Source organism: Scophthalmus maximus, chromosome 21, assembly GCF_022379125.1.
Source record: "Scophthalmus maximus strain ysfricsl-2021 chromosome 21, ASM2237912v1, whole genome shotgun sequence".
NCBI lineage: Eukaryota > Metazoa > Chordata > Actinopteri > Pleuronectiformes > Scophthalmidae > Scophthalmus > Scophthalmus maximus.
In genome coordinates, this window is record NC_061535.1 from 8,116,459 (window position 1) to 8,136,984 (window position 20,526).

Here is a 20,526-nt window from a genome sequence, read left to right on the forward strand (position 1 = left end):
GGTTTCTGTTTTCTCTTTGTTCTGTTCTTTGTCATTTAAAGCAGCAGCCTTTGTGTGTGTGTGTGTGTGTGTGTGTGTGTGTGTGTGTGTGTAATCACATGTGGCACCATTATCACCAAGGGGATTCTCCTCTACTATGTCATCTTTATTTAAAGAAGAAAAGTGTATCTCTGCCGTCGTCTTGCATGATTTAAAAAACACATAAATACACAATAAGCTGTGCGAGTTCACAGGGTTGTGTCTGTAATGCATGGGTTTGCACACTAGGGTGCAGCACAGTGGACTGTCAACATACTGTTTATATCCATGACAACCACAAACAGATCGCAATATACTGTATGTCATGTTTTATTAGTGTTACAACTAACTTTAAGAACAACACTTTATATACAGTTTATTTCTTAAAGTTAAAGCACACAGAAAGCATTGGTTATTTGAATTGGAACCAGACCAAACTGTTTTTTATGTGCATCCTTTATTTACAACTTCATGTTGTAGAATCATATGAGCATGATATCAGAGCTCTGCTAAACAGCCTGCGTTTCTGTCTTGACCATTCATTTCTGAAGACACGTGTCATTTTCTCTTAGCAACGATGCTGAATAATATCAATGAGGCAGTTCTGAAACAGTTTATGTAGTACATAACAAATAATGTGCCTCGAGATTAAGTATGTCGCACTGAAGCTTTGTTTTTGACCTTTTAACTGAGCTCTAGGCCTGTAATTTACTTATCATTTAATATTCTCATTTTCATGTTATTTTTTTACTGAAACCCTATTGTAAAGGGATTACATGTTTTCTTTCCTGCAATTTACAAATACTATGAAAACCGTCTCTGGTGTTACTTGCCGCTCACTAAATCATCGTACTAAAATCTTAAAACGAAACTGAGTCAAGTGAACCACATGATCAGAGCAATTTCTTAATTATTTCTGATGAGTCCAATTGCTGGAGGCAGTCATTAGTGAACCCATCAAAACACACAACTTACAAACAATGTATTACTACGATAACGGTTAGATACTTGACTCGTCCTGTCTCAGTTTGTCCCAGAGACTCGACACCTCGTATTAGATCCGCGGCACATTGGCGCTTTAGTTTAGGGGGTCGCCTATAAAACACGTCCCGCATAGAGCCCGCCTGTGTCGCCCGGTCCCGTGCACCGCGAGCCGCTGTGTGTGATACGTTTCTCCGCCTGCACAGCTCGAGCCCTCCGGTTCGCGAGTGGTTTCGACCGCGGACAACCTCCGTGTGAATCCGAGAGGCGGTTTCCTCCGCGCGCTGCCCCTCGCGTGTGATCCCTCCCCTCGCGCTGCTCATCAGATGTGTGTCCGCTGCGCGCGGACTGTGCGCTACGGGGTCCTGTAGGGCTCCCGGCGCGTTCACGGACCCTCCGTACAAATGCGAACTGTTCACCCGGTGGGAGCGAGGTGGGTACGAAAACGCACGTAATTTAACAGAAGTCGTAGATTAATATGAAGTTTTTTTCTCCCTCTTCTTTAGTGAGGTTAATCAATGTGGTGACAGATTTAAGAGGAAATACTCGTAGACAGGTAACTTTTTTTTAGTATTACAGTAGGCTACCTGCGTGTCAAAAAGAAAATAGATGATAAACTTGGTGAGGACCAACGTGGTTGTGTAGTTTTTATCAATATAAGTTTAATTTGAAAGCAATTTAAATGATCCACCTGGAGCTTGGCACAGGAAAATACAAAAACAAACTATTATATGACTATCTTCCATGTGTACTATTTTAATAATTTATGAATACATTTTTAAATAGATTACAACCTAGTATTTTAGTTTGCAAAATCAATTGCAATTTTTTTTTTTGCAACCGAACATCTCTTTCATTGTATTGCATTGTTTTATTGTTGTTGTTTATGTTTGTCAGTGCATGTATGTATCCTCTTTTTGTTATTTATTGTGTTCTGGAGTAAAAGAAGGCAACCAAATTGCTCTCTGGATTAATAAAGTTGCATTGCATTGCATTGCATTGTATTGTAAGAATAGAAGGCTGTTGCCTATAAAAACAATGTTAAGTCGAAATGGCGTAATTCCCAGGCAACAATTGAACGCAGCATAAGCCGTGTGTGTGTGTGTGTGTGTGTGTGTGTGTGTGTGTGTGTGTGTGTGTGTGTGTGTGTGTCGCGCTCTGTTTGTGAGGCAGAGAGTTGCGTGCGAAGAGCTCGACATGTCATTCAGAGGAATCCGCCACCTGAAACGCGAGGAAGTGAAGGCGACTCAATTGGGTATAAAGCATCAGCCAACATCTGCCCCGAGCAGAGCGCAGCTGATGAAAACATCAGCTCGGAGCTCACACAGGACCTTCTCCGGTTTATTTGATTTCCCTTGGATCTATCGTTTGGCACTGCCGAGTCGGTGCACCCTGGGAGACGCATCTCTTTTCTGTACTTAAAGTGAATGTGGCTTAGCAGCCAGCATCACTATACTGGACTTAACTGACACCCCCACTGATATTGGGTTAGTGGCTATTTTTTGACGGTTTTTGTTGGGATTTTATTATTTAATTGCAATCGCTTGTTTTCAAGGACCCAGCGTGTCATCTTAATGGGATACGTTGCATAATTGTGTTCTTTGCAGCGTAATCGTGTGTAGGTTATTTATACATTAGATCTAAACTCTTTGCTAATTCACACGTGATATTTTTGTTTACATTTTAACTAATGCTTGATTTGGGTTTTATTGAACTTCATTTTTTTGGGGGCGGGGGGCTGCGGTAATTGACTGCATGTTTAACGTAAGGAATTACTTTTAATGTGCAGGAACGAGTCCGGTCTTGTTTTATCGCCCATGGTTTTCCATGTGAAGTTAACGTGCCTCTGTCTTCCTCCGCAGCGCACCTGTTTCCTCCACGGAGCACATGACCATGATCCCTCCGGGAGACTGCATGTATGCGGGCAGAAAGAGGAGGAAGCCCATCCAAAAACAGTTAAGGAGCGATGCGTAATGTGTTGTAACAGTCTTGTTTGGCAAATGGCTGCGCATTTTGTTGTTGATTTAAAAAAAAAAAAAAAAAAAAAAAATATATATATATATATATATTTCTAGCTATATATGCAGGGAAAAAACACAAGTGTCCACCTTATGATTTCGGTTATTAAAAATGTAGATAATATGATATATACCCTTGAATCACAGGCATGATCTCAAGTTAGTATTGACTACAAATGTGACACAGAATACCATGTTATAGATCTAATAATAGTGATCATAGCATTTTTACGTTGCAAACTAATATCACACATATTATTAAGCTATTTCATTACACACATTTGACCATTCTCATAGATTAATTTTAAAGATTTAAAGCCATATTGGTAGAAATAGGGGTGACTCATGGGTAAAATGAGGTCTCCTTTTTTTTGGACAAACTTGTCAGCTGACCCCATGAATAGTGAATGTAGGTTATATAAGATTTTGAAGAGGGAAGTGGTAATTTAACAAGGCCTGTGGCATTTATAAAGTTTTCATGTTGTGCGCTGCCTTTGCTGCTGATCTAAAAGGAAATGTTTTCCGCATCAAATCACATCATTTTATGTGGACTGAAATATACATTTCAAATCTACTTCATGTCACTTGACGTTCTAGGGGTTTGAATCAGAAATCGGTGCCTTTATAGTCATTCAAGTAAACTTTGGCTGAACAATCTGATCAAGCCTTGTCGTTCACTTGTATTCATTTGCTTATATTTCAATTGCAAAATGTGTGTCGTCGCAACGAAACAAAGTCGAGGCATTCGCGTAAAAGTTTTCCGTCTCTGTGGAGATCAACAGAAAGTGTAATCTGTGGAAATTGGAGCAGACCGTTACATATGTGGATCATGTTAAGCTTAGCTGGTAAAGCTGTGTACACCATATTAAAATACACAAACAACTCTGTGCCCAAGGACCATTTTAAGTTTCTGCGGCACTGAGAAGGATAGTGCAGTATGCCCAATGCCTTTAATATGTGCGATCACTGAGAAGATTGAAACGGCCACGGTGCATATCAGTAATATAGGTAATTTACTTTTAAATAAAACTTCAACATTCACATCAGCTTGAAAAGATATTTTGTAAGGACTGAAAATGAATATGACAAAACTCTTAGATCAGTAGTTTTGTCTTGTAAAGAAAACAAAAATAATATCACTGGAGGAAACACAAATCAGTGTGGTGCATGGTTTATTAGTGTATTAGGGAAGGCAGAGTCAGAAGAAAATGCAGTTTAAAGAAAGAAGCACTTGTGTGGTTTAAATGGTCATGTGTCTGTAATTGGGTAGACAAGGTGTGGTATTCACCATGCTTAACCATTCCTGTAGTTTGTATCCTAACAATGAGGAGCAGCAATTAAAAGTCTCCCTTTAATATTATGCACTATTTTTCATTTCATATTATTTGTGTTTTGTGGTTTTTCTGGTAAATGCAGGCTCTTATAGCCACAGCGTAGAAGTTAGAATATGTACTGTATATCACTGATGATGACAAGGTGACTGTGTACGCTTAATGAAAAGGTCTGTGTCATGTACTAATGTTGCCGTTAACAGAAGCATGGCTCCAACAAGTGAAGTCAAACTAAGTTAAACCTTTTCTGTGTCTCATGCTTCTTGTTGAGGTGGTTCTTTGTGTAATCAAGTTGGCAACGTTAAGCTAAACCGGTTATTATTTGGGCAACTTATTTTATTGCATGACTACTGATCAACGCACACATTCCCTGTTTGCCCTCTCAACCCCCTCATTCTCTCTCCCCTCTGTCCGTGTCGACTTCAGGAAGCCGTCCTCTGCCAATGAGAAAACCAACCCGTCCAAGCGGCACCGGGACAGGCTGAATGCTGAGCTGGACCGGCTGGCCAGCCTGCTGCCGTTCCCCCCGGATGTCATCTCCAAGCTGGACAAACTGTCCGTGCTGCGGCTTGCAGTCTCCTACCTCCGCGTCAAAAGTTTCTTCCAAGGTAGAGGAAGTCAAAATTTGTCTTTTGTAGGGGAATGCGCTCGGTGTGTGTGTGTGTGTGTGTGTGTGTGTGTGTGTGTGGGCGGGGGGGGGGCTTTAAGCTGATAGGGAGTCGCTGAGGTTAGACTGATTTATGGTGTTAATAATGGGATATCATTTTCTTTAAATAGGCATAGAGTACAATTTTTCACCTTTCATCTATTAGATATGATGCAGTGAATTTTAATATTTTGCCTGGCCACATGAAAACCCATTAACTTATGTAAATCGATGCGAGGAGACACTGATAAGATGTTACATGGTTATTAAGTTATTAACATGATCAGTAGTTGTAGTAGTTACAGCCCTATAGGTAGTTTTATCCTGACATTTTGGAATATATTGGCATGGAAATAGTTGCTTTAAAGGTGTTAAATCTTACAACCATTAGTCACACCCTTGTTTTCATGAGGCTGGTGTCTGTTTGATGGTCAGCTGTGCTTTTCAATATCGTGTGTGCTTTAAATCCATGTTAAGTGCAACTTCTGATAACAGGAGAAATACTGATAATAGCAGCCTGTTAAGTTCTGGTCATCTCTTGGAATCTTGGAATAACCTCGGAACTTTTTCTTTCTGCGTCATGAGTAAAAGTCCTCTGAGCTTTAGGTCTTGAACTGAGTCTAATTCGAACCAACAGTGATAACTCAAGGATAAACAGCGCAGGTTGCATTATTGGAAGTTCACTCTACTGCTTCATCTGGAAACATTATCTAGACAAAACTTTTCTTTTGTTTAAATCTCTCCCCTGTTTTATGGTGGAACTGATATCGTATTTTTGTGTTTTCTCAGTCCCTCGTGTTACTTCCTTTATTCTTTGACGTGATTTATAATTGACGTTTTATTAAATCGGTGAAGATGATCTATGATGATTTGAAAACGGTTTGTGACAGCACCTCTGTTGCTATGAGGTATTATTTGTCTTTCAGTCACATGTAATTAAGACGTACACTGAGGCCCACACTTGTTTTCCCACCCTCCCACCATCCATTGAATGCCTCCGTTCTTATTCTCCACATTCAGCTTCAAATATTCATGGGCATCTTGTGAACATATTTTGTTTGTGGCTGCTTTATCAACACAGAAGCCACTGGCACAGCTTTATGTGGCAGCACTAGAGACAAGAGGTGCTTTTTTCTTTTTCTTTAGAAATTAGCATCATCCCACTGTCTCTTTCTTGCTGGAAAAATGTGCATGATAAAGACAAAAGAGGGTGAGGGGGGAAAGGAACCTCACTGCCTTCCTAGTCTTGGGGGGGCTGGAAGAAAGTCCTCATCCAAAGCTCTTTTCTTGGTGAAGTTGTCCGACCAGTGGAGAGTTTTGCAACCATTTCTGTGGCACTCTTCCCTCACCTTCTCGTCCTCTGATCCTTACAGTATGCTTAATCCGCATCATCCGCTGCCTTTGGTTTGGCATGGAACCCAACAACTGGCATCCTGTTGGCTGGAGTCATGCAACACAGATACACTCTGAATGCTCTTTTAGCTTAGCCATCACGCAAAGATGCTGTACAGGTGCTAATGGGACTTATTAAGGCTGCCTTTCCTGGATAACGGCTCACGCAGAGAGATAGAGAGAGAAAGACCGCAACCACCGCCTCTGTGAAGAGCGATGATGGGTGTCAGTGCAGCAAAGTGAAGAGCTGTAAAATGAAGGTGGTTCAGGCATGTGTGTGAAACTGATAAAAGCGTTGAAAGGTGTTTAGAAGTTGTTGAAAGCTGAGAGGCGATATCGCTTGTGCATTGTTCGGCAGCGCTAATAGCTCACCTCAAAGCTTTCAGCTCATCTCAAAGTTACAGTCATTTTTTTTTTGGCATTGAAATGAACAGGTGGCATTTATCTGTAAATATTCAATATCTTCTATTCTAAAACCCCGTGAACATGCATTACTGCCAGAGCCTGAATTTTATTGCTCTCCCTCTGCTGGATCCCTTCTTATCAGTGGCAGAAGTGACCAGCTTAGCTGTCTTTTGATGCTACACTAATGGGATTAATTAGAGTGGAACAGGGGGAGATTTGGTTCCGTGTGCATCTCCCTTTGGTTCCCTCACTTGAATATTTCAATTGCAGTTTTTACACTGATATTTAAACATGAAGTCTAGCCAGAGCATTTCCACATAGATCTAAGATGAGCAACACGTACATGTCCACGTCCTTCCTGTGGTTTTGGAACAACAGTCATTAATCATCTTTTCTTTTTTTCTTTTTTTTTCTTTTCAGTGACTCATTCCCTGGAAGCATGACATGAGACCTTGCAAACTACAATTTGTGTCTTTTGCCTTTATTACCATAGAGGAAGAATGTATATATATATTTTTTCCACCAATTATGTTGCAGTTCCCCTTTTTGTCCACTTGGGGGACTCTGTGAAGTTACTACCCATTCCTGACAGATGTCCCGTTCAGTTAGTTGTGATTAAGTGAGTACGGGATTTGGCTTCAGGTTGGGTTGTATCACTTGTGTTGTTCCTTTAAGACTTAGCTTTATTGACTTATAGGTATCTCGTGTACAGTGTGGGAGAAGCTTCAGAAAAAGAGAAGCAGGTGGTTTTGTAAGCACCTGAGATTCTGCCCCGTTGCTGTCGCGTGACTGCTCATGGGTGGAGCATAGTAAACGTTGTTTACCTATGCAGCAAATATACCCATCTGCCTTTTTTGTGCATGTGTAAATAATAAAGCAACATAAAGAGATTCACTTGAGTTTCACTGAAGTCATCATATTCCATGGTATGTTTTGCAGGCACAAGGAGATATGATTCCCTACGCTATTCCACATGTCTCCCAGGCAGAAAAATAGAAAAAATACAGACCAACTAGAGAAAATCTTTCAAATACATGAACTTTAATACACACGTGTATAGACTTAAAGCAAGTACTTCTAGAGCAAGTACTTCTATGAGGACATACATGTGTGTGTGTGTGTGTGTGTGTGTGTGATGACAGTCAGCAGGCTGTTTTTCCCTTCCCCTCCATGCTAGGTCTCTGTCCTCACTGTAATTGCTGAGCTTGTTAAATATTTACCCTAAGGATTAACTATTACTCCTTTGTCTTTCTGCCCGGATTGCCTTTATTTTTCCTCCGGTGATGTATGTGTTTTTAAAGTCTGTTTTGCGTGATTGTGTTTCCCTGCTTTCTATCTCATTATTTGAAACTTGAATTTTGCTATTGTTTTGAACATTTAATTAGGTTTCAACCATATTTTTAGAAAGGATGAGGTTATTAAAAACACATCTTAATTCCATTTTAATGAATTTGCCTCGTTGCTGACAGGGTGTTGATTCTGTTGTTGTATAATAAAACACCTGAACTAGACTAAATGCAACATCATTTTTTGGTGTCCTACTACCGTTAATCCTTACTTAATTTCCTTTCCTTCTGTCCTCCTCCTTTTTCCCTTATCCGCTTGTTGCGCTGATGCCTGTTGGACTAATATGAATTGAAATTGGCTCTAACAAGACTAAATGTCAGCAGAGCTTGTAACGAAAATCAGATGGGAGTTTTAAGACCGAGATCCTGGCGACCACATAATAAGGGACAGACCGTCCTCCCTAATGTGCTGCCTGTCATCCTATAAATAAGGCTGTTGTATTGCTCTGCTATGGGCTTGATATCAGTTGATGTTATTTGTAATAATGCATTTAAATTAGCTGCTGGCATGATTTATATTTCAAAAAAGCTACAGCTAAGTTGGATTTCTTTTTTTGTGGGCTTTGTTTGTGTGTAATGTGGTCATATGATTGCAAGCAGAGGAACAGCTTGCTGTTGATATTGCATGTTGCTTCTCTGGCTCCTTCATTCTTTGTCACTCTGATAACGCAGACATTTTTTGAAACAAAGAATTCTTTGAGAAAAGTTATTGGTAAAACATGTGAACTTGTGACCACCATTGGTCCAAATCCACAAAAGGGTTAGAAAAGTTTTAGTCGGATTGAAATCTGTGTGTGTGTGTGTGTGTGTGTGTGTGTGTGTGTGTGTGTGTGTGTGTGTGTGTGTGTGTGTGTGTGTGTGTGTGTGTGTGTGTGTGTGTGTGTGTGTGCGTGCGTGCGTGCGTGCGTGCGTGCGTGCGTGCGTGCGTGCGTGCGTGCGTGCGTGCGTGCGTGCGTGCGTGCGTGCGTGCGTGCGTGCGTGCGTGCGTGCGTGCGTGTGTGTGTGACCTCAATTAATGCCCCACCTTCCCTCATAGCTGTCGGACCAGTCAGGGTGTTGACTACACACACACTGAAAGATTCAAGTGCAAGTGTACCCATCTATGTAAAGTTTGATCAATTGTGATGATTGCAATGCTGATAGTCCCGCTGCTACACAAAGTCCATACAATACAGCAGCAATCAGTGTTTAGGGCCTGCACCTACTAGTCTGCGTATGTATGCGAGCCATGTTTCATGATGTTTCGTTGTCTGTCTCTAAATGCTGTGTGAGCTATAGCAAAAGAGGAAGAGAAAGACCACAGGCCCCACAGACTCACACCACGCATACGCCACTTGTGACGTCAGCCGGCAGACAGGAGGCGATTTTGTAACCAAGTCGCCATCATGCAATAGAGGAAGGAGAGAACAAGACAAAACAATCAGTCTAGGTCCTAATTCTCTCATATACAAATTTAAGATCATTTCTTGGGTGTAAGCTCCCTTTTCACCGCTATTTGGGTTAATCTTTTTCATGTCAAATCTGTATCCAATCGAGTCAACACAAGTGCAGACCATTTAATTTCCCAAAGAGGGAAGTGCTGCAGCGTGATAGCTGCTCATGAATGGAGTCTTTGCTCAGGGGTGAAAATGTGTTCAGGTCAGATTATAGATGGACTTTGTATTTACTAAACTCTCAGTGACCCCTGGACGTTTTCCTTCCCTAAACTCTGCAGCCCAAACGCAGACAAGACGCCAGAGCAGAGGCCAAGACAAATCAGCAAGCTGCACAGACTTTAGATGAAGTGACAAGGATTTTGCAACAGAAAGGTCAAGATGTGGTCACTTTACTGTTGTTTTGAATTCAGTCAGAGCTATTGAAATTTCTGCCGCACCATATACTTCCACCCACACATTCTTCACATTCGTAAACCATGTAAAAGGAGATAGTATTTGTTAGCTTTGTCTCTGACCCATTGAAGCCCATTCCTGTGCATGTGTTCGTGTCTTCACCCTAAACTCATAACTCATCCTTTGTTTGCTCCATGTGAGCATGCTGACATTAGCATTTAGCTCAAAGCGCCACTGTGCCCAGATACAGACTCAATGCGGCTTTAGACCATTTAATGAGAATCAGGACAATTTGGGGTGTTTGAAGGAACCTACTCAGGCTTACCTGTGACACTAATATCAATAGGTACTTGGCTGCACAGCTCATTAACCCATTTGTTACATCTGTCTAAACCTTTGTTGAAGTGAACACTCAAACCCTGTGAAGGTCAGGCCCCTTAGACCTTTTCATTTGCCCCTGTTGTCTGACACAGTCACAGTCTCAAAGGGGACCAGGAATCACTGGGAATCAGTTAAACTTCATGGGCAATTAGTATCAACTCGACGAGCTGTGAATCAATGCTTACACGCTGATCTCTTGATGCTTCATTCGCGCCTGACGATTGCACATTTGAGTCCTCCAGTACGCAGTGCGCGCCAGCCTGAAGGATACAAGGAATTCCACCCAACAGCCCATCATATCAGTTGAATGTCATATGTCACAACAAGCCTGAAGACAGAAAAAAAGCTGACTGGCCAGCGCTGTACTGGTGTATCCCCAGTTCCTCCTGAGCTCTTACAATATACCAGACTTTTTTCCGTGATGCTATGAATGCGTTTTCATATCACAGCCAGCAGCTGACGTTCTCACTATTTCTTTTGACAGTTCAATAGATCGTTAGTTGTAGCATCTCATCAGTTTCAGTGATAGTCATAGTGGCAGAAACACAAATCCCCAAAACACTTATAGAATTTCATTATACACAGTTTGACCATGACACGTTTCTCTTTCTCTTCTCCTATTTCCCTTCTTCCTGTTCTACGGGGTCCTGCCCTCCTGTTTGTTTCACTGACCTCTTTAAAAGAAAATCACCTCTCGTTGACGTGTGTGGAGAGTGCGTGACCAGGATAAATGACAGTGCTAAGGCTTTTCTCCTTCCTCTTTTCCTCTACATGCAATGTCTGTAATTCTGTGCTACGACCTCTTCACATAAAGATAGATGTGTGGGCGATTATTACATTTCCAGTGTAAATAGTAATGACTCTCATGGGAAACCTTATGCCAGTGGTCAGGGTCTTACCTGTTCACATTTGTTGTGAATAGGGTAAGATGCAGTTATATGGATACTTGTGATGATAGTTTGTTCATTTAAGTTGCCGAAATCCTCTTTAAACATCATTTAAACACTTCATGGACACGATTTAGATCCTTTTTGGTTAAAGAAAATGTGCTCATCAAGGTGCGATGACCCTGTTTTTATTGAATGGTTGTTATGCTGGTACTAGCTCCATGCATATTTTCTATTTAAATGTTATTATATTCTCTATTGTTGCTATTACCCGCCCAATGATTCCATGCTAAATTGTGCATTAGTTGCATGTCGGCCCACTCTCCCACCCTGTCCGTGTGTGTTTGCCCCCTCTGCAATAATCGGCAACACAATAGCTGTTAACTAGCGCGACGGGCCAGCTTTGCTAATCCCTTGTATGTGTCGAGGACCGTGAATGGAGAAGCCGCCGTATGCATTTAGGATCCTCACAGCTAACTCATTAGTTGCTTGAATCAAAGGCATGACACTGGCTTTGTCCCTGCCTGGCCTCTCGTGCCACAGACACTGAACTCGCTTGAGTGGAGTTGGACTCGGTGTGCCTGGGGGCCAGCGGAGACCCCTGGGATCACAAAAGGCCATAAGTGAATCACTCAAATCAGTGCCGAGGGGGGCCCCCTCAGACGCTAACTGTAACAGCTAGTGGCGGCTGCGCGGCAATGGGAGGTGTGTTTGTGTGCAAGTGTGTGTGCACGAACAGACGGGCAGAGTGTGTGTTGGAGTTTGAGTGAGTGTGAATAGACAGCCAGGACTCATGCAGAGGGAGCAGAAGCCTTTGTTGGCCCAACACTATTGTTGGAAGCTGTCTTGTGTAATTATTGTCACGGCTACCGCCTAGCACGCTGCTCTGCCGGAGCAAGAGAAGCACAGTAGGACACGGAGGGAAGCAACAAGCGCTCTGAATCCCCTGGAGATTAAGATGATGATTATATTATGGAAGCAGTTAAAGCTCACAGTGATGCTACAAACTTGCTGACAAATCACAGCTGTTGTTTTACATATTTTGTGATATCATGGCATTCAATTACAAATCTTATATCCTGCTCTAACGTCAGGCCTGTTTTAACCTACAGTTATTGGATGATAATGTTCTTGGCAGACATAATTCTTATTACAAACATTTGTTCTGCTTTTGGTTTGCAGTGTGCTATTTTTACAAGCACGCCACTCTAACCATGCCGAACCCCAACTACACCCCTTTTGGCTGAGATTAAATAATTTCACGATGCCAATTTATATTCATCCCCCCACACAACAAACAAATAGACTTTGTTTATCTCCGTGCAAACATGCAGTATAGCTACAGTTTTATTCCTGCCCAAAGCAACATGTTGAAAAGCCATTTGATAACTCATTAAGACTCGGAAAAGTTATTTTTTTCATTTGTTTTGGCGTGCTGCAGGCAGTTCTGCGCAGAAGCTGCTTCCTGAGTTTTGTTTAAAAAGATTCTTGTGGGATCGCTGAATTGCAGAAAATTGCATTCATTTGGCAACAATGCAGGAAATTGCAAAGAAATTCTTACAATTGTACTAACATTTTAAGACAACATTAATAGAAATAACATGATCAATAGCCGAATCTAAGAATCCAATTTTCTTATTGGCAAGCTTGTCTGTTTACCTCAATTGTCCTGTTTGCACGGATTAGACACAGGCCGCAATCAACTGACTGATAGCACGACATAGATTCACTCCAAAGAACCGAACACTGGCCGTCATCTTGGCTCAAATGGCCACTGGTTTCCTCCCGGTGAACACCCAAGGCCTATTAGCTACAGCACAACCAATTTAACATGGCCACCAGCATAAAAAGCTCAGCGGTGTCAGTAATGCGATCTGTTGATGGCTAAGCCGACCGAATGGAGCCGCTATTCATAGCGGCTGATGAATGAACTTTGTGACACTGTTCTGGCACGATATGGGGAAACATCCTACCAAGACATACCACTAACCAGCAAAGTGGGTGTGAAGGGATAAAGGCAACTAAATCTAACTGTCACGTTTGTCTCACCACTGGTTGTCTGACAAAACAATTTCCATTCATGAAACACAAGCCTCTAACCTCACCTGAATGCCTTATAATCCTGTACTCCTACACTGTTAATTTTGCAACAGAAAGATGCTCAAAATGAACAAATAGCTGATTTCAATACATTATGAATTCAGGTTATACACTGAGTGAATGCTGAAATGCCAGCACTGAGCAGTTTGATGGAACGAATGGCGATATTGCTGGTAATAATCAGGACTGTGTTGTTTTCCCCAGTAGATCGCATGGCATGACTACCACGTGTACAACATGTCAGTAGGTTGTAGCCGTCTGCTGTTCGCCTGGGCATGCTGTACATCAGACCGTTTGTTTTGTCTGTCGCCTCCATTTATCTTAATTGAAGCATGCTTCAGTGTACAGCAGTGAACAGGCCCAGTCCCTGCTGTTGTTCGCTAATGTAAATCGATATGTTTCCATGCGGTTGGAAAGATCACTAACCAAAGGTGGCATCTGACCCGATACAGCTCGATACACCGACTACCGTCGGCCAGATGAGGTCCCGTTTCATCAGCATTTGATATGGGAAAACAGGAGCACGTAACCCAGCCCAAGTAAAAATAGTTCCTCAGATCATGTCATATAAAGTTAGAGTCATTTGGATAAGCTTTGGGGGGGTTCCTTTTTTCAATCTCAGATGAGGTTGGGCCGACACAGTGCCAGGTAATTTCACCATACACAAATCTATGATATTATATCCATTTAATGCTGCTGTATAAAACAGCATGTGTTTGAGTCAGAAAGGGCCAATTAATATCAAGAGCTAATTAAAGAGGACTAGAACATGTGATTCAAGGGGGTGTTTAAAAGGGTTTGCGTGTTTAAAATAAATTGGCTGGCAGGCCTTTGCTGCGCTTGGTTCATCCAGAGCACTCTGAACTCTGAGTGAACTCCTGCTCTTTGCCGAATTATCATCGAATGAGTGAGCCTGACAAAATATTTTTAGGGCGGGGAGAGACGCAAGCAGAGGGTACAGCGAGAGGGAGAGAGGGTAAAGACAATTGTTTTCTCATCACACATCACGAAACACACATTTACTTGGGCGCCGCAAGGAGACACAAAGTGAAGGTGAACATCAGTAAACAGCAGCAGGATCGTCTCTGACATGACGGCGTCCAGGCACATTGTTAAAGAGGGACAGCTCTGCAGGGGCAAAATGTCTCACCCAGGCAGCCAGGTATCTCGGCAGTCAGGACGGAGAGAGAGTGTGTGTGTGTGTGTGTGTGTGTGTGTGTGGAGGGGAGTGGGGCTGAGAAACAGTGAGGCATAGAGAGGGAGAGAGGCAGTTGCGTGACTTGTGCTTGGCTCACTCTTCAGCCCCCCAGGCGTTAGTTGTTAGCCAGGAGAAAGGAAGGTATATCTTAACTGTTCAACAGTGTGTGTGCACTGTAAAAAATAAATAAAAAGGAAGCGCATGTGGAGGGATTTCGTCTTGTATCCATCATGTGACAACGTCATGTGTCAACCTCCTTGTCAGTAGAGCTAGTCACAGCTGGATTGATCTGTATAAAAGCTGCGACGCTCTTGTATTACACCTTACACTGGCATTAAATGACACAGTGTGGCATCATTGTGTTCAGTGTAAACAAGGACAAGTGCCGTAGTGAAGGGTCTTCACGGCAGTGTGATTGGATCTTTGATTATAAGGTTTCTTCAGTGTTTCATCCATTTCTTTTTTAACTAACTAAAGTATTTGCATTTCCACAACTTCCACAATCTATTAATTTAAATGCCTCAGTATAGCAAATATTTTTTCAATTGCAAATGTAACAACCTTTTCTAGTTAAATGGGACCTTTCTTTATCACCACAGATGCCTAAGACTTTTTAATTGTGGGGTCAAATTTACCTGTAATGTCATTTGGAGAAATCACATGAGTTATTCCCCTGACAAATAGGAAAAAGAGTAAGAATGGGGGAGATAATAAGGAAGAGGGAAAACAAGGACAAGGAGAGAAAAGGACAGAAAGAGGTGGTGAAGAGAAGTGTCAGACTCTGTTTCTGTCCCCGAGGATCGTGTTTAAATTGGCATGTTGCAGAGAGCACTGTTAGACCGAATTTAAACAGCTGCCGGCTTCACCCACAGCAACACACACACACACATACACAAACACACACAGACACACACTGTGGCCCTCCCCTGCTCTAAGTTTGCGTGCGGAGCTGGGAAATTCTCCATGCTAATGTGCCAGGGTTTGTTTTCATCATCAAATTGCAAATGTTTTAAATATACATCACACACACTCACACACACATGTAGCCACATTCATCCAGTCAGAGCGATGACAGTCTAATCCTTGTTTTCATACAGTGTCATCTGTCACTTCCACCCATGTTTATTTTTCATATACCACTCCCATAATTTTTCAGTCATATTTGCTTTCTAATGCGGCATATCTTGACCTATGATGGATCGCACTTCTTTCCCTGGCTGCGTTTCCAGATTAAGACGTGCATGGGATTTTTTACAGTGGTGGATAACAATTAGCTCGATTACAGGGTGATTAAAGGGGAAACTGAGTGGAGCGCTGGCATGTGTGTGTGGTGACTGTGCAGCCTTGAATACTTAACTTTTAAATCTTAAGCCCTTAAACCGTAAATCATACATTGACGTCCTTCACCAGAATCACAGTTTACACAGCGTAGTATAGTAGGAAACCAAATTGCTGTTGAGACTTTTGGATAATTGTTTGGACAATTTAAATCAAACGTGATGAAATTGTCATCCTGAAATCCGACCCAGTTTCTCCGTGTGAAAAGTGAGCCGAGCCCAGCAGTTTTCTCACACTGTTGAGATGTTGATATGACAGTCTGCACCAACGTTGAAAGCCTGTATAAATATAGCTCCAAAATCAAAGCTGAGCCACATCCATCCACTCGTCGTCCAGAGCTGCATGCCACCTCCGTCATTTTATCTGTTTGATATAAGTATTAAAAAAAAGAAGCAGTTTTCACATATATTTTCCCTGTGCCATAGCATCACATTGTAAAAACTTTGTTTTTGCTGGGGGTGATGTTGAACTTTGCTACCTCCTGCACATTATTGCCTGTCAAATGTTTGCTGGGATGCCTTATTGGATTTTCTGGGGAAAAGAACCTGCTTAATCTTGGCTTAAAGATATGGATAACCCAGTTCAACATGAAGGAGTGTGAAATGCTTTTTTTCCCAGGGTTAAGAGCTGAGTCAATGTAGGGTTATCACTTCAGTGATCAGTTATATTAGTCCATTGCTTATTGCTCCATGGGAGCAATCATTTCCAGGTTTGGTCTTGCACAATCCCATTACACCCGACAAAATGATCTTCTTACACCTTAAAAAAAACATCTACTAAAAACATAAACAGTATATACTTCCTTGTCCCTCCCAAGAAAACCACACAGTTATGATGTGATGCCCATTTGTTTTTATCCTTTTTTTGCTGAATAAAATACAATCAGCAATCTGTCTCAGAGGGGATGATAACAAAAAACATCTTAGGCTATTTAAAATGAAATTGAAGCAATGATTGGTCAAAGCTCGGCCATGACTAAAAGATGAGGGTAAACAACAAATCACTGGAGACTCCTTCCTTGTGACTCATGAGCAACGGGTTCTCAGAAAGGAGTGAGCGAGAGAGAAAGAGGCTTGGGGGAGGAGGAGGGGGGACCATAATAACATCATTGTGGCTGTTTGAAGTCGCATCAGGCCTATTTCCCAGATACAGTAAGTACAGGCTGTCTGCATGTCTACTGGCCTCTCGCCACTCAAAGGCCACATTCATGGAGGCGCTGCCGCCCTCTCAGAGGGCAATTGGATCCACCGGATACCCTTCCCTTCTCACGCAATGTTGTGTAAACCCGTGGAAAATGACCTCAATATGTCCTAAACAAGTTAAGGATGAAGATGCCACACCCGCTCACATGTCTCAGGCATGATAATGCGGTGATAGTTTTATAAATACCCACTCTCATGCACACACAGAAGCAGCAAATACTGATTGTTTTCCTGCATCTGTCAACGTTTCTCGCTTGAGCTAGTGCTGCTGTTGGATCCCTTTAAAGGCTAACAGCTCATCCATACCATCTGTTCATATTGGAGTCCTTTGTCTTTCATGTCGGCTTAAACCAAAGAGTTATTTGTAGCTTCTGGTGGAAAACAACTATAGGGAATTAGCTAGAACTAACAAATGCAACAGGGCAGTCTCCCTTGTGGAGTTTAAACTGATAATAAAGATTGTTGTAGTGAATCAGGACAGTGTAATCAGGAAGATCTCATCAAATCAATGCTACCTGTGATGAAACAAGATTATAGAAAATAAAATCAACATGTGACAGTCACTGTTTATATTGCGGCAGTGGCGACAAATAAATCGATGTATGGGAATCAGTTACAAGTTTTGAAATACTTTTGGTTCATTAACTGTAGCGGGTCAGAGGAGGTCAGCTGAGGAGACGGTCCTTCAGTGTTGCCCAGGATGCATTTGTGTTCACACCACTGAAAGAATGTGGGCACAAGCATCCCATGTGGTCTTGACTCACTCATCTCCTGGGGTCTCCTGACCCTGCATTTCTAAACTGTGTCTTCTTGCGTCCTTAATATTTTCTTTACTTATCTCTGTGAAGGAGCGGGTGCAGTTGTATGAATATAAATTACATCATTTTCACTTGTGGACCCAAGTGAATCAGTGGGAAACGTGGATGCTGTGACTGTACGAGTAGTTCATTTATTCCCAGCTCTTGAATTTGTAGGAGCAGATGTCATCATGATGCTGATTCCCCCTTTTTTTCCACTTACATAGAGGCCACCTTTTCCCTCATGGTTTTTAAAATTCCTTTGCATTATTCATGTTCTCCTTTTTCATTCACCCATGTCTTTCATTCTTTATCACCTTCTTTTTCATTGTATGCAGTGTGTTTTCTTTTTTTACTTTGTTTTGCCGTCCCTGAGCCTGTTAATCTTCGATTTAATCCTTCCTCTCTGGTGGTGCCACCACTCCTTGGCCTTGAGGCCTGGACAACCTCAACCTGACTGTGTTCTGACGTGGCTTTAGCCTGCCTCCCACGCTCTCTCTCACTCACTTTCCTTTTTTTGTTTCATTGTTTTTCTTGCTTTACTTTACTCACCTGGCTATTTCTTGTTTTCCTGCCCTGCATGATTTTTTAACCCAGCGCTGTTTACTATAGAGGTGGTTAGGGCCTGCAAGGCAGAAATAATCTCTAGAAGGAGAGAGCAAGAGGGAGAAACCCTATTGCATAATTCATTTGGCCATCACAATGCCAATTCTGCATTCATCCATCATTGGACCAGCATCTTTATTAAAATGTCAGATGGGGCAATTCATGTAGAAAACTCAGAGGCTTGACCTAATTGGCAGAACCACGTGATCACTGATGAGACTGGAGCTGCTGTGGCAGACAATCAGCTATGATTCACATTTTCCAGAAAATCTGTTTTAGTTTAAGTAATTCTGTTGAAATGTTGTTTGAGTCTTTATCTTTTTTATTCACTCGTCAGTCAACTGTTTCCCAACATTACCAGCATTCTTAACTCTATGTGGTTATATTGCTGCTCAAACTTCAATTGTTCAAACTGTTCATCAAGCCTTCCAGGACTTGGACTGAGCAAACATGAAATTGGGATTCAATCTAGGATCTTAAAATCTCTACTACCTTTAATATAGTGACACAAGCTCTTGTCTGTCTTACTGGTTAAAAAAGACATTTCCTGTCATTCTGTTGAAATTAGTAAAGGCAGAATATTACATTCGGTCTGTACAGCTGATAGATTCCCTTGTAACACATCCCATGTTTCTAGTCAGCAGCTGGATGGATAGCAGCGACAAAACACCTGCCAAAAGCCTTCAGGCCAGAGCCTTTTCTCTTGGCAAGCTGCTCCTCCCTGCTACTTCAAGTCCTTCTCCTTCTCATGCAACCTCTCCCGGCCAATTTCCCAGTCAATTTCCAGGCCATATTGAGGCTGTTTTGTGGCCTCCCCCCTCCCCTGTTGGTGATGTCATGATGACAAAAAACACAAACTGAGTTTTGATGAGCTGGAAAATCTCAGTCCTGCTTGTAAAGAATTATTGTCTTCTCTGTGTAGAGCAAAATGTCTACTTTTATTAGAGTACAGATAATAATTTAAATCAACAAGGTTTGTTGTCTCCATGCACATAGTACACCCACACTTTTGTACTTTGTGAACAATAGTGACCATTGTTGAACTTTTAAAAAAGGGACAAGTGATTGTCCAGACATAACAAATGAGCACAGTAGCAAGTGTTGGATTTCTCCAAATGTTAAGGAGTTGCAAAAGCAGAAATTTAAGGGAAATGTGTGTTTGTCTGCTCAGATATAATGTCCTGCTAACTGGCTTACTGTCCACAGCCGTTACCTCGAAGACCGGGGACATTTCATACTGCATTATTTAGGGCTATGGACTATAATAAGAAGCTCTGCTTACACATAGCACATCCCTGTGCAGGATTTCCTAAGGCTAATGTTAGCTCAGGCTTGCTTTTATTGGATCAGCGGGGGCTTAAACTCCAGCTAATTTAGCCATGCATGTCATTTGAGGTAACATTACCTCAGTAGTCTCTCTAAAAGCCTTCCTCTGGAAATCTGTTATTTCAAAAGGTATACTGCATATTTCAGTTAAATCTGCAGCTACAACATAGGATGTAATGTTTTTGGGGGTATTTTTTTTGCATCTTTTCAACATTAGTCATTTCATACTGGTATCAGATCTGTCAGGTCATACAGTACATAAGAGATGTCCAAGAAGCCAGACCTTTGTAGGAATTAGAAAAAGTATTTTACAAGACCAGCAATGAGAATGGTCCCTTTGTGTCTCTGCCTTCCTAAACCCGTTCAGACCACTGGCATCCCACTTTCTCTCTGCCCGCTACCTCTTCCTCTTGGCTCCCTGTCATCTTCAGTTACTGCATTTTCCTCCTCAGGCTATCCCGGTGGTAGAAAGGTGATGAGAGGATAGAGAGGTGTTGGGACAGACAACAAGGCAGGAACAAGAGGATGACAGAGAGGAGGGGGATGGGGGGGATAGGCCCGGTCAGGAGAGGACAATGTGACGCTCTGTGTCCTGGACACTGGAAGAATTTAGCTGCTCCACATTGCCATCACCGTGTTACCCACACACACACGCACACACACACACACACACACGCTTTTTGTGATCCCTGTTATGATCTTTGGATGCATTGCTGTCAAACTGA

General features: G+C 42.0%; 1 protein-coding gene across 2 annotated transcripts in view; it reads left to right on the forward strand.

Moving 5' to 3' along the window:
- The first annotated feature begins 2,176 nt into the window (after positions 1 to 2,176).
- Positions 2,177 to 20,526, forward strand: part of ahrra (aryl-hydrocarbon receptor repressor a) — a 52,761-nt gene continuing 34,411 nt past the window's right edge. Inside the window, exons 1-3 of one of the 2 annotated variants that reach the window (XM_047329780.1) lie at positions 2,177 to 2,486; positions 2,862 to 2,954; positions 4,775 to 4,956. In XM_047329780.1, the coding sequence (XP_047185736.1) occupies positions 2,887 to 2,954; positions 4,775 to 4,956 (250 nt within the window). In that variant the 5' untranslated portion in view covers positions 2,177 to 2,486; positions 2,862 to 2,886. The remainder of the gene's footprint in view (positions 2,487 to 2,861; positions 2,955 to 4,774; positions 4,957 to 20,526) is intronic. The other variant, XM_035618940.2, reaches the window with a different exon arrangement.